Here is a 14544-nt window from a genome sequence, read left to right as displayed (position 1 = left end):
GTAAAATCAGTACTGTTAGAGAAAAAAAAACTAACTTATTTCTGAAAACTCTGGTAAATGCTCATAGAATTGAGGCTGTGATAGTGTAAGCTATCTTCTAGCTAGACATTAAATTCACATTGAGTCCAGGAAATAGCTCATTGGAGAGAAGAGAAATGAAGCTTCATTTGATTTACCTCCACCCGCCCCACCTGCCCCTGCCCCGCCTTTTGTTGCGAAACTTTACTTTTGGTCAACCTTGTGTCCACTTCGTGTTTAAAAGTCTGTGGGAAAGCAGCTTAAGACCACTCAGGGGTGGGAGTTCCTGCTGTGGCTCAGCAATTACGAACCCGAACAGTATCTTTGAGGATGAGGGTCCAATCCCTTGCCTCGCTCAGTGGGTAAAGGATCTGCTGTTGCCACAAACTGCGGTGAAGATGGCGGATGCGGCTCGGACCTGGCGTTGCTGTGGCTGTGGCGTAGGCTGGCAGCCACAGCTCTGATTCAACCCCTAGCGTGGGAACTTTCATATGCTGCAGTTGTGCTCCTAAGACAAACAAAACAAACAAAAAAAACCAAACAATAAAACCACTCAGGTGTTCCTACCCTTTGAGTGGCCAGAGCGGTGGTAGTTGCAGACCCTCCTCGGTGGTGACTGAGGCTCCAACTCTGGTGGGAAACTACCGGGTGGACACGGAGGGCACCTGTGCCGTCAGACCCTCCTGTAACCTCGGGTGCAGTAGCAGTGAGTTTGGGGGCTGGAACCATCCATTCCCTGGTCATACACTTCTCAGCAACACGCAGCTCTTCCTTTCCCTCATTTCAGGACCTACGCGGAGGTAGGAATTGGGCCCACCGCCTACGGGTGTTCTCGCGAGATGCTACCCTGCTCCGGCAAAACATCCCCTGGCACCGGAAACGCCACGTCAGGCATCGAGGTGAGCTCCTTGGATATTGTCCTGCTATGTTGTCAGTGTCCACATGGCCCAGAGGAGAGTCTGTGTCACACTCGGCGCGGGTGGCCAGGTTAACGTAAGACGCTGTGAAAGGCTGGATTTCCAGCCCCGGGCACTGGACACCGGAAGCCATTGCTCTGGGAAGGCTGCCTGTGTCGGCTCAGTGAAGATTCCAGAACAGAGGTGGCCAGCAATAGGACCAGCCCTGCGGCCGCAGACTTCAGCACAGTGCACTGGCCAGTATTTCTATAGGACGTGACACTGCCATCAGCTGCCTTTTTAATGGCAACTGTGGCACGAGCTGTTGGAAGAAGCTTCTCTCTTTACAGATTTACAAGGTAGATGCCTTCCCTTCTTTTGTAGATGATTGTTCCATTTGGAAATCAAGTGCCGCCTAAGTGGGTTCCAGCTGCAAGAAATTTGGGGACATCCTCTTCCATTTGTAGGACATTGAGAGTTCTAGACATTGTAAAAATTTCCCTTTACGTTACCACAGGAACCCAGAACAAGACGTATGGAACCTCTTCTGGGTATTGTGGAAAAACTAACCTCTTCAAATTTGTATTTCAGAAGGCACTTTCTTTAAAATTTTGCAAGACTCTTTTAATCTACAGTTGACTCTTAAACAACACAGGTTTGAACCTGAATGGGTCTGCTTATACAGGAGTTTTTGTGGGGTTTTTTTTCCCCCGTAGTAAATACTGTAGTACTACACAATCTGTGGTTGGTTGAATTCACCAATGTGGAACTTTGGATTCTGAAAAATAGCAGATATTGGGGAACAGTGTATATGTAGGGCTGACTATAATTTATAATCGGATTTTCGACTGTGGGCTGTGTGGGCACCCCAGTTCGAGTTATTCAAGTGTCAGCTGTACATATGACTACGGACAGTGTTGTTTAGATAGATATAGTAACTTTTTAGTGGGAGATTTCTTGTCCATAAAATCGTAGTGCCTATTTTAAAGGACTGGGTTTAATTCTGAGGACTGTATTTCTCAGTTTTCTCAGCAGTTAAGTTGAAATAATTATCTACCTTATGGACTTTTTTGTAAGTATTTAAAAAGGTAATATTATTAGGCACTGGGAACAGTGTCTGACACATAGTAAGCACTCAGTAAATATTAGATATTGTTACCTATCTGCTACCTATACATATCTGTACCTTAAATCTCAAGGTAACAGGCAAGCTTCCTTACAGGGAGGAATAAAGGTACATTTGTGTCTCCAAACAAACAAGAAGGGATATTGCTTTTAAGTATATTTTTCTTAGCAGTTTGCAGATAGCAATAGCTGTTATGAAGCTCATATTCAAGGTCTGTACTTGTTTCAAAGAAAGCTCACCATGTGTTGGGAGCTTGGCAGATGACTCAGTTCTGATTCCTTTTATGTCCACTTTCTCTCATTTTTCTTCTAAAAAGCACAAGCAGCACAGCATCAATTTCCCTTTTCTCCCCCTTCTCCCTCTCCCCTACCTCCTCCCTCTGTACTCCTTTTCCTTCGACAAGCACGCAAAAGCATACACACTAGTGTCATTTTATTTATTTTTTTAATCCCCAAAGGATTCGCAGAGCAGTTTGTGTGCAGCTGCCGTGTTTTTCACTCGTTTATTGGCAGTTACCTACTGTGTGGAGTTGCTAGGAGAAGGTGAATAAGCATGATTACCGCATCATCGATGTACATATTCTTTCAATGACAACCTGTGGAGCTTTGTGGTCTACCTTCTGTATGCCTCTATATGTTATTTTCTCATTGTCATCATTAATATTTTTTGAATTTATTGTTAGAGCCTAGTATATTTTTAACTCTTAATTTCAGATCAATTAAGAGACAAAAACCTTGGCATTTAAAACAGCCACTTTTTTCTCAGGGTGGTGCTGCTGATATTGGTTCCTACCATCTGTTTTCTTATTACATTCTGCCCTCCTTCCGTTGGTAGAGAGGAATTCAGCTTCTTCTGGTACGCTGAAGTCATTCATGTTTCTCTTGTGCATAATAGAGCTCATAAACTGTAGAAATTCTGATGTGCTTCCGTGCATGAAACAGTAACAAATGAACTGCTTTGGGGAAGAGCTGGAGCACTCAGTCGGTCAGTAGTACAGTAGCAGGCTCACATGTGCGGATTGTTTCTATGAGGTCAGAGGATCTGTTTATACTGCTGTCTGCTTGAAGGGGGGAGATGTGAGCAGTGGATATGCCTGTCAAAGTCAATAGCAATTCTGGCAGAAGCTGCCATCAGCTTTGTAAATCTGCAATGTTTTGATAGATAAGAGATGCTACTGTATAACTGTTTAAGATTTGTAGTGGACTGAGGAATGCATGTTCAAGCTGCTGATACTGACTGTAATTGTATTTGTCCTAGGAGTATCATCATGGGGTCTACTGCTACAGAAATTGAAGAACTAGAAAACAGCACTTTTAAATATCTCATAGGAGAACAGACTGAAAAAATGTGGCAACGTCTGAAAGGCATGTAAGTAAGCTCTTTGCTTGGTTCTGTGTTTTTAATCCACCCCCAAAATTATTATTTTTTGACTATTAACATGACGAATTGTTGGTACTTTCTGACTTTGTGGACAAGTGCTTTTTTAAGAAAGATTTTGTTTTGAAAACTAAAATCTGTCTCAGCTAACAACTTGCTTGAAGGATGTATAGTTTTTTGCATAGGTATGTTTTATGTCAAGTAACTCTCTGAGAATTCACTCTTTTACTACATGGCTTCTTTTCTACATTCTGGATGTGTTATTTAGATATATGGTTTAGATATGCAGAAAAGTAACTAGGAAAGCTGCTTGCCAGGGTACTTGCAGAAATAAAATTTCTCTCAGGTAGAAAGAGAGGTTACTACTGGTACTTATTTCTTTGTGATTAGATTTTTGAATAAGAAAGCAAGGACAGGGTTAGTATGATAATAAACAGTTGTACTCCATTGTGTCTTAATATTTTTTAAGAAAAAATTTTTTTGTGTGGTAAAAATACTAGAAGCATACCAAACTTACTTCAGAGTTATGGCTTAAATTAACCAGTTCACTTCTGAGAATAGTGCATGGTATAAAATACTTTAGTAAGATGGGTCAAGAAGTATGCTTATATCAAGCATTAAATGTAAGTACTGAGTTAAACTTTAATTGCAATGCTATTTACCTTGCTATTTAAACAGCATCTAAATTTTTTTTATGTGTATGTTACTAATTCCTGTTTAGTATTCCAGCACACTGTTTACATGCTTTATTTTAATTATGTCATGATTTTTAAATCAGATTTACTGTTTGGATAAAAATGTGAAATATGAATATTTACAGGCCATTGCAATTGCTTAGCATATTTATAGACCTCAAATGAAAATATATTTGCTTTTCTATAATAATAGCTGAAGAAATCCTATACCATGAGAAAGAGTAATTTTCTAGGATTTTTATTTCTAATGTTATGTCTATAGATTATTGTATAACATGCAACATTTGAATAAATGTCATGTTGCTGCTTTGATATCTATGATTTTTTAAAGAAAAATTGTATCAAACTTTGTTAGGTAAAAAGTCCTTCTACTTTCTTCCATTTGCATGTATTTAAATTATGTTTGTTTATTCAGTATTCTTTATTTTCTTATACTTAAAGTAATACATGACATTTATAGTCCACTGGTATAAGGGCACACTAATAATGCAGATAACATTTAACAGGGAATAACTTTTAAAAGGAAGCCATCTTTTCATCATTTGAATAAATTAGGTATCTTTCCAAGATTCATTGTTTTTTTGTAGAGGTGGTTCTTTTGGGAAACAAATACTTCTATAAAATCAAATAACAGCTTACAAAATTAATCAGCATGGGCGAAAAATAAACTTTGGCAGTCATCAGATGATTTGTATCCTAACCTAATGAGTGGATGAACATCTGTACCGGAAAAATCATATCTCATATTACAACCTATTGTAGATTTTCTTCCCTTTTGCAAAACAAGATGGTTTTGGATTGTTTGTTTGTTTTGTATCATTTTTTTTGTTTTATTTCACTCCAATTACTTGAATGTATGAAGATGTATGGTAGTGAGCTCATGCATACATCTTTAAAAAATTTGAAAATGAATTTGTGTTTACCTAACATGTTGGGGCAAAGTTATCTGACTTTTACTTTATCAGTTGATCTCAAAGATCAACCTCTCATTTTATTTCAGGAAAGGATGATAGAGTCATTTAGAAGTAGAGCTTCATACCTTGATATTCAACATGGATATAAAATTAATTATATATGAACCTATATGAATTTTGGATTGTGTCTACGTAGAGCTACTGAATGACCAAATACTGATAACTAGTTTTTTTTTTTTTTTAAAATAATTACTACTGAACTGATTGAAATGCCTGAATGCTTTTGCATCAAAGAAAGAAGGAATTTTCATGCTGGTGCTACTATTTTAACTTGTACTTTGACTTAAGACATTTCCAGTATTCTAGGTTTAGAATTGTCAAAACAATAAGCTCTAAATCTAAAATCTTCGTGACTAGTGACAACCAAATTGTTTAATTATGGTCTTTTGTGTAGTCTGCATTTAAAGCAGTGATAGGGACTCCTGTTGCATTGCTGAAATTGTCTTGCCTATTTAAAATGTAATATTGACTCAAACAGAATTTTAGCTTATCAAAATGTCTAGTTCTAGAATTACATTTTTAAGATTGGTTAAGTAAGTATTAAAATCAAGTTACTCATGAAAGCTTATCAAATAATTTTGCAATAGTTTTCTTATTTTGGCATAAAAGACTCAATGAAGGCCTTTAGATATTTGTTTAGAAAGTGATTTTTTGATCTTTTATTGTGAACTTTGAAAATGCATTGGTTTATTTCAGTAAGATATTCTGTTCTTAGGTGGATTTACAATATGTACCTTTTTGTGAGTAAATAAAAATAGAGACAAGATTTAAAGTTAAATAAGGTTTATACTGATATATCCTAAATATTGAAAACATGAACCACTACAGGTAGATATTTACAGAAAATATTTTATAGGCATTTTCATATACCATAATACCTTAGAACTTTTTTCAGTCTATTGAAATAATTTTCAAATTTTGTAGTACCTTTGAAAATGATAAACTAAGTTGAAATATCAATTCATCTCTAACATTTTGTTAATTTCTTTCATTGAGCTCCTTTTAAATCTTCTTTATATAATATTTAATTGAGACACCATATTCACTGATGGGCTAAGAAATCTTTTATTCCTTTGTAGGAACAAAGGTGAAACAGTTTTATCTCCCCATTTCTAATGTAGACTTGTATGCTTTATTCTATTAGTTTTCTTTTTATAGTTACGGTTTTTTTCTTTAGCTTTCTTCAATCCATCTTCTATCCCTAATTTGTCACTCAGTGTGACAATTTAGATTCTACGCAATGACTCACCATCTATGATGGTAGAAATGTCAGCAAGTGACTATGGCATCATGCCCCTCATAAACTACATTTAAAAAGAATCATATATTTGTCCCTAAGTTATCAATTGTTTCTAACTTGGAAAAACATATCCTATTTCTTCTGCCATCTCAATACCTGATGAAATTTCTGGCTTAGAAGTTTCCTGTGACTCTGGGATCAATACTACTTCCTACATACTGAGAACATTTTTCTAACACTAATCTATGCAAAGATTGTTAAGTTTATTGATTCCCATGAAGAAAGTTGATTCCAAAATCTTATATTTGTTTTCATTTATGCATAGTATTTTTTAATTTTAGAAATAATTCTTTTTGTGTCATGATACTGTTTTTTAGTGTTTGGTCTTTAAATGTAAAAAGGGCTCTTCCACTGTGAAGTTTTGAAAAATCAAATATATTTTAAAAGATTGGTGTTGCTTTTTCCAGTCAGTGCCACTGTTCTAAGAATTTGATCTAAGGGGTGACAGAATTTCCAGAAAATGGTGAGCAAGTAGCAATTCCATTGAAAACTACATGGTATTGTAGTAAAAACAAAATCAGAATGTTACTCAGTTTTTCAACAGAAGAAAATTTGAACTGCTCAGAACCGCAAACTATTGATAAAAATGTGAGATTTACCACTCCATAGGACTTACTGCCAGTTTCCTCAGTTTTTATAAATATAAGAGCATTTTACAGTTAGAACTCTTTGGTGGTAAATATGATATTCAGTAGTGGAAGAATAAAATGTGGAGGAGCAGAAAGTGAAGGAGAAAGGAAGAGCCGTATAACAACATTATCCTAATTTCAATTAGCTGTTATTATAGAGGCAAGTGTGTTGTACAGTTCTAGATGAAGTAGCTCAAACCCTCATCACCAAGAAGATGTACCAGAAATAGATATTTAGAATAGAAATTGGTGAAAAGGTAAAATGACAGGCGTTATTAGCACCATATTCTCAACCTAGAATTGTACTTTAGAATGGAACAACTTTATAACTTAGAAGCAAATATACCTGATCCTTTTACTATCCTGCTTCAATTATTTAGTGACCTCCCTTCAAAGTTCCGCATCCTTCACAGGTCACCCTGTACCTGTTCAACTTTTGGAGCCTGCTCTTTTGTCTCGTCTGTGGCCCTCTCCCATCCAAGCCCAGGGTTGCCCCAAATAAATGCTTCTTACTTCCCATCTGTCTTTGCTCATTTTCTTCTCTCTTCCAGGGGGAACCACTCCTTTCTCCTCTCTCAGCCAGGGTGTTCTTGCTTCCCATGAGATGTTGTAGGGATGCTTCAGTACCTAAGGGTGTTTCTGCATTCAGCAAGGTCCAGGGTGATCAAAGTTCTCAAGAGCCTGGGACACTTCCTTATCAGGAAGAACTGTCCTCCTCAAAATTCTAATAGAGGACCTCTTAAGAAATGCTCAAAGATGAGTTCCCACTGTGGCTCAGCAGCAACGAACCCAACTAGTGTCCATGAGGATTCGTGTTCTATCCCTGGCCCCACTCAGTGGGTTAAGGATCCAGCATTGCCATGGTATAGGTTGAAAATGTGGCTCAGATCTGGCGTTGCTGTGGCTGTGGCATAGGTGAGCAGCTGTAACTCTGATTGACCCCTAGCCTGGGAACTTCCATATACTGCACCTATGGAATCAAAAAAAGGAAAAAAAAAAAAAAAAGAAATGCTCAAAGATCTCTCCTTAAATTCACTTATAAAGGAAATCCTTCCTGACCCTCCATAATAGGTTAGTCTCCTATACTTGGCTCGTTAAGTAACCTGGACTTTGCTTTTTATCACCAAGTCTACCTTCCCCACAAGCTGTTAAAGACAAGCACTGTCCATGTTCACTCTGTTTGCTTGTGAGTTCCCAGCCCCTAGCACAGTAACTGGCATATAGGTGATAAGATAACGCAATAAATGTGTTTTTTTTTTTTCCTTTTTATGGCCACACCTGCAGCGTATGGAAGTTCCAGGGCTAGTGGTTTGATCAGAGCTGCAGCTGCTGGCTTATGCCACAGCCACAGCAATGCCAGATCTGAGCCACATCTGCAACCTATGCTGTAGGTTGTGGCAATACCTGATCCTCAACTCACTGTTTGAGGCCAGGGATCAGACATGTATCTTCATGGACACTATGTTGGGTTCTTAACCCACTGAGCCTCAATGGAAACTTGTTTTAATTTAATTTAATTTAATTTAATTTAATTAATTTAATGTGTTTTAATCAGTCAATAAATGAATACAATTCTGAATCTTATAGTGGCTGTAACTATGAAATTATAAATCAGTCAGACTGTCAAAATAGGGCATAAAGCCAAGTTGGAAGAGATAGTGTCACAGCTGGAATAAGAATGAAGAAAATAGAAGTAATGTTTATCATCTACCAGTTGTCAGAAATTTCCAGATATAACAAATTTGTATTCTTATTTTTTCTTTCCAGTAATTTCAGGAGGTAAGTATCCTAAATTGATTAAATAGCTAGTATTTAGTGGAACTTAGATATAAATGCAGATCAGCTCTAAACCTTGTATTCATCTTGCTTCAAAAACAAAAAACAAAAACAACTCCCCCCCCCCAAAAAAAAATAGGACATTCTCAGAATATTTCCCTAGAAAGAAAGGAGCTAGAGTAGTATTTCTTAAAACTTAGTCCAGGGGCATTGTAGTATGCAGATTAATTGTCCCCAAAAGATGTCTATGTTCTAATCTCCAGAACCTGTGAAGATGTTACCTTGTATGTCAAAGGGAAATTAAGGTAGCACAGAGAGTTAACATTGCTAATCAACTGACCTTCAAATATGGAGATTAGCCTAGATTATCTAGATGGCCCCATTATAATCATAAGGGAGATAGAAGAAAAGGTCAGAATGCTGTGATGGAAAAAAGATTCAACTTGTCTTTGCCATCATCAAAGATGGGGGGAAAAAGGCTATGAACCAAGGAATGTGGGAAACTTCCAGAAGCTTGAAAAAGAAAAACAGAAACTCTCTCTAGAGTTCTCCAAAAAGAATGTAGCCCTCTCAACACCTTGATTTTAGCTCAATGAAACTTGCATCAAATTTCTGACCTTTGGAACTGAAGATAATACATTTGTGTTGTTGCAAGCTACTCAGTTCAAGGTATATTCATTGCAGCATCGATAAGAGACTAATACATGCCAACTGTTTGGAAACAGTCAGATATTTTCTAATACCGTCTATCCTTTAACTGAGTGACACGGAAAATTATTAACTTTCCTAACTTCACTTATTTGTAAAATCCAGTTCTTTTCTTAATCAGCCATTCCGTCATTCAATAAATACCTACTGATTGTGTAGAATGTTGGGTACTATTTTAGACACAGGTGCTTACATTCTAGACAAGGAAACAAATAACAAAAAAGTGAATTACAGAAAGTAAGTTAATGTGGAGTAAGAAGTGACCTGAAGAAAATACACCAGATCATGTGATCAAGGAGTTACTTAGAGAAGGTGTTTTGGATAAGTCAGGATGAAGTCTCTCAAGAGGTGACTTTTCATCTTAGACAAACAAAAATTGATACCTATCTCATAAAATCTTGGGATTAGAGAGAGGCTGATGAATGACATATATAACTTCTGTCCAAATTCAGAATTAAGTGAGATATAGATGTCCAGTAGATAGAGGTAAAAATGTCAACTTTATTGAAAGACAAGCCATGTAATATAAGATAGGCTTTTGGTTTGCAGCTCAATAAGCCAAAATGCCTCTGAATTCAACTTAATCCCCCAAATTATAGACTTCCCTGAACGGGAACAAAAATCTCCTTTCTAAAATTACCTCAGATCTCTAATAGATGAGATATGCTTTCTACAAGTAGCATATCCCTTCCCTACCACCTGAAAAAACAGCTTGCACCCCCAGGACTCATTCATTCTCCACAATTCACCAACCAAATGTTGCTCCTCTTCCTCTATGAAAGAATGTGAAAAGTAGCAAAGAGTGGCCTGGAGGGCTTTTCCGATGGAAGGTACCTCCACTTAGAAGGATGTAAAGTAGCTATAATGAAAAAAAATCATTATGTAAAAAGTTAAAAAAAAAAAAAAAGGAAGCATTAGGATCTGAGAATCTGGTTGTTGCCAGAATCGGGATAATAAAAATTAAATAAAATAATGTATATAAGAAATATAACACAGTACATGACACACAGTAAGCTCTTAAAACATTGTAATTGTTAAAATTCCCATAATCTTATCCATCCTTATGTGTATTCCAGCTATACTATTTAACAGCTATATGGTAAATTGATTCATTTTTCAATGTTTTGGTTTCTGAACTGAAAATTGTAATAATATCCTTACCAACCTCATGGGTATTGGAAAGACTAAGTGAATTAATGCTTATACACTTAAAGCAGTGTCTAAAATTCAAGAAATCCTAGCTGTGTCATTATTGATAATATATGCAGAAGCAGAATTCTATTTTTTTTTTCTGGTAATTTTCTTATTAGAATCAACAAAATAGGATTGTTAAGATGAGAAAGAAGGTTTCTCTCAGGTCAGTTGAATTGGTCTCACCATGATCCCCAGGTTTCTCTTTGCCAGAACAATTATATTCAAGGATTTACATTTCCCTGGGGCAGGAGAGTCTGTTATGTGGGAAGAGAGAGCTGAGGAAGAGAAGTGGGCTGGCCTTGAGAGTTTCACTGAAAGAAGAATTGCTTTGATGGATACAGTGTCTTTTGTTCTACATCTTGTAGTGGCCTTAGAATGGATTTTAGGCCTCTATAATCATATATGATCCAGGGCTAATCTGATTTCCTGAGTCACTTAGGCTTGAAAATCATCCTTAAGTCTTTTCTTATCCCTGGCTAGGTCTGGTTCATAAGGGAGTTGATTTTCAAGTAATTATAGTCATGTCCCATGGTCATTCCTTTTGTCAATTCATTTTAGAAAATACCAAATTACCATTATGTTATTAGATTTTGTCCTTTATTCCAACATATTTCAGTCAGCTAATCAAATGTAAATATTTGAGCAAGTCTGATTCCCGTCTGAAAGGATTGTGCTGTAAGCCATTTCGATATGAAAGGAACTGTTTATTAGCATCATTAAATAGATGGTAATGTTAAAGGCTTATGAGAATCTTCATATTCTACATATCTGATCTGAGCAAGTATTGGATATGAATAACTGTTGTTAGGAGAGGATGTAAAGATGACAACAGGTTATTAGAGTCATGAAACATGACTTGCTTTTTTCTTTAAACTATAGTTGACTGAACTTGTTTAAAGAGATTATATTTTATAGTTTATAAAATATTTAAAAACATAAATTTTTATTAAATAGGCCCAGAAAATGCTTAAAGCAAATAATTTCTTAAAGGCAAAAATTTGATATTTGTAACTATTCAAATAAGTCTATAATGAGTCATGAAAAAGTAGTAAGATCTCTAAGTGGCAGTATCTATAGGGCAGGAGAACAGAAGTCAACCTTAATTAAACTCCATGTAAACATGGAGAGTCAAAGGATTTCTTAGAATTTTGTACATGAAGCAGGTCCTTGATAGTTTGGAAGAAAATCACAATAAACTTCTCATTAGAAAAGCAACAGTATAATGATTCTGGTCCACTTGAAACTAGACTAAGACTTAGTTAAAAACAAACAGCCTCTGGAGCAAGATAAGAAAAATCTGAATGACTTGGGCATGAATCATATCTTTTGATTAGCTTAAACTATTTAAATCAGATTAAAATTGAATCATAGTAGTAATCACACTAATTTTTTAGTGCATTATAGTTTCTAAAATATTTTTCTTTTGATCTATAAGGTTTAGGACAATTATCCTGTTTTTCTGATGAGAAAATTGAGATTCAAAGACATTAAATAACTTGACAAATGTTCCCTTATTAGTGAGGAGAAAGCCAGATTCCTAGGCTCATATCTCTTCCACTTAACACTGACTAAGATAATTCCTTTTAACACTCAAGAATCATTATAAAACCTGATGTTTCAGGAGTTAAAAACTGCTCTCTTATTTTGATTTTTCCTCAATCCTGCCATCTGTTTGCCTAATTCTGCCTGCTCAAAGCTGAATACTAAGGGGAGTTATCACTTGGCATATGCCTTAGATATCAGAAACTCCCCAGTTCTATTTCTCTCCTTTTCTAGGCCATGAAGTACCATTATCCCTTTAATTAATTTATTTAAACAATGACCCTAGCTAGTATTTGCAAGAGAATTTGACTTTTCCTAAACTGTCTTTTCCCCTTTAGAACTTGGACTCTTACAAAATTATTCTAATTTATTTGGCCTTTGGTATCCCAAACAATAGAAAAAGATAAACCTGCACAGTAGAAATGTCTGGATGTCTGTCCGTGAAGATTTTTATTTACCAATGAGCATATATCTGGAGTTCTAATGATTAAAACTTGGTATTTTATTCTTGATACACTTTCTCTTTTTTTTCATGTTATAAAGGATTTTAAGCATACAATAAGTTTCTTTTTTAAAGTAAAGTGAATGTTTCTCCATTTGTTTATTTTAGAAAAATCACCTAAATGGATTTTATTCTGCTTTATTTCCAACAGAGAATATAAACTTCTTAAAGGTACACAGTATCTTCCTCATCATTTCTTACACTGTATTTGAAGATGGTTACTAAATGGTGTAAGGAGCTCTTTCTAAGAACTCTCAAAATCTGCAGTATCTCCTACTAGTTTCAGTATGGAAGAAGTGTCTTTATATGCGAGACCCTCTTCATATTTCATCCCTTAGCAAATGTCTGCCTTAATATCTCAAGTTTTCCAAAGAACCCTTTATTTTCAGATATTCTTTTATGCTATTGTTTACTGATACAGTATGGCCCAATTTGTTCATGACTTTCTATATGTACTCGTAGATAATCTCTCCCATATTGACTCTGAGTTTGGCCAGAACATTGGCCAGCTTGCTTTGGCCAATGGGATGTTAGCAAATGTGACACAAGCAAAGGCTTGGGAAGAACTCATGTGTTGGGATTTACTCTCTCCTGCTGCTCTTTGGAACTCTCATACTAATTGTAAGAAGCATGGTCAAGTCTACAGGAGGATGAACATGTAGAGCAGATAAAAACCATTCCAGTATTTATACCTGAGTCACTTTGTGGTACAGCAGAAATTGACACAACATTGTAAATCAACTATAATGAAAAAATTTAAAAAACTACAACAGCAAACCTCAAAACCATTCCATCTGAGGCCTTTTTATGTTTTCTTTCTTTCTTTCTTTCTTTCTTTTTTATGTCTTTTGTCTTTTTAGGGTTACACCTGCAGCATATGGAGGTTCCCAAGCTAGGGGTTGAATCGGAGCTGTAGCTGCCAGTCTGCACCACAGCTGCAGCAATGCAGAATCCGAGCCATGTCTGACCTATACCACAGGTCACGGCAACACCAAATCCTTAACCAATTGAGTGGGGACAGGGATTGAACCCACGTCCTCATGGATTATAGTCGGGTTCATTAACCACTAAGCCACGATGAGAACTCCCGAGCTGAGGCCTTTCTAGACCAAGCAAACCATCAACCACCACACATTAAGTGAGGTCATTCTGAACTATCCGGTTTCCTCAAAATCATGACGAAATAGCAAATGTTTATTGTTTTCAGCTACTAAGTTGTGAGATGATTTGTTTTACACGCACGCGTGCGCGCACACACACACACACACACCAACAGATACACTCACCAAATAAAGCTCTTCTAAATTTTTCAGATAATTCTCTGGCTTCTACAGTTTTTTTTCCTACTACCACTCTTCTTCTTTCCCTCTCATAGTCTTCTGTCACTTATTTCTTTTACTCAATCAAAAATTAATAAATATTTGAAAGGTTATAAAAATAAAAATTGAGGCCACTGTTTTCAGAAAGTCAGTCTAATAAAATTCTCCTTCACATTATTTCCACCAGTAACAATACCCACTTACAGTATTTCTTTCAATACATGATGTGATTGTAGATTGAAGTTGTGTTGTTCTTAGGTTTCTTTGAACAAGCATAATTTTCCACTAAATAGAAGGGGAACATAGAATAAAGCAGGGAAACGGCATAGTTTCATAAGAGAAGATGGTTAATATCCTGTTACCCTGGCAACAGGCACTGGGAAGGCTAGGGCTCCCCACACATCCTGTTGCCCTGACAACAGGTCAGGCAGGGCCTGGGAAGGCCCAGTTCCCACTCTTCTAGGCCTTTTGTTTGCACCCGTGAAGAA

At 36.4% G+C, this 14544-nt stretch overlaps 1 protein-coding gene and 1 long non-coding RNA gene across 19 annotated transcripts in view; one reads left to right on the top strand and one right to left on the bottom strand.

The window, feature by feature from the left end:
- Positions 1-827, bottom strand: part of LOC102158086 (uncharacterized) — a 54698-nt gene extending 53871 nt beyond the window's left edge. For all 8 annotated transcript variants that reach the window (XR_014829881.1, XR_014829883.1, XR_014829886.1 and 5 more), the window contains exon 1: positions 586-827. This is a non-coding gene — a long non-coding RNA (uncharacterized LOC102158086). The remainder of the gene's footprint in view (positions 1-585) is intronic.
- Positions 828-894: 67 nt separating this feature from the next.
- PDE1A (phosphodiesterase 1A) overlaps positions 895-14544 on the top strand; it is a 347596-nt gene continuing 333946 nt past the window's right edge. For 3 of the 11 annotated variants that reach the window (XR_014829869.1, XM_021075593.2, XM_021075587.2), the window contains exons 1-2: positions 2876-3024; positions 3298-3408. Coding sequence is in view for 10 of the 11 variants with exons in the window: in XM_021075593.2 (XP_020931252.1) it covers positions 3308-3408 (101 nt within the window). In the remaining variant the exon portion in view is untranslated. The other 8 variants (XM_085000028.1, XM_085000030.1, XM_021075590.2 and 5 more) reach the window with 6 other exon arrangements.

Source organism: Sus scrofa, chromosome 15, assembly GCF_054392235.1.
Source record: "Sus scrofa isolate SSC_HxYL_T2T_F1_AM1 chromosome 15, Sscrofa_HxYL_maternal_Yorkshire_Landrace_v2.0, whole genome shotgun sequence".
NCBI lineage: Eukaryota > Metazoa > Chordata > Mammalia > Artiodactyla > Suidae > Sus > Sus scrofa.
The sequence above is the reverse complement of the archived record's forward strand: the minus strand, read 5'-3'. Positions and strand labels throughout refer to the sequence as shown.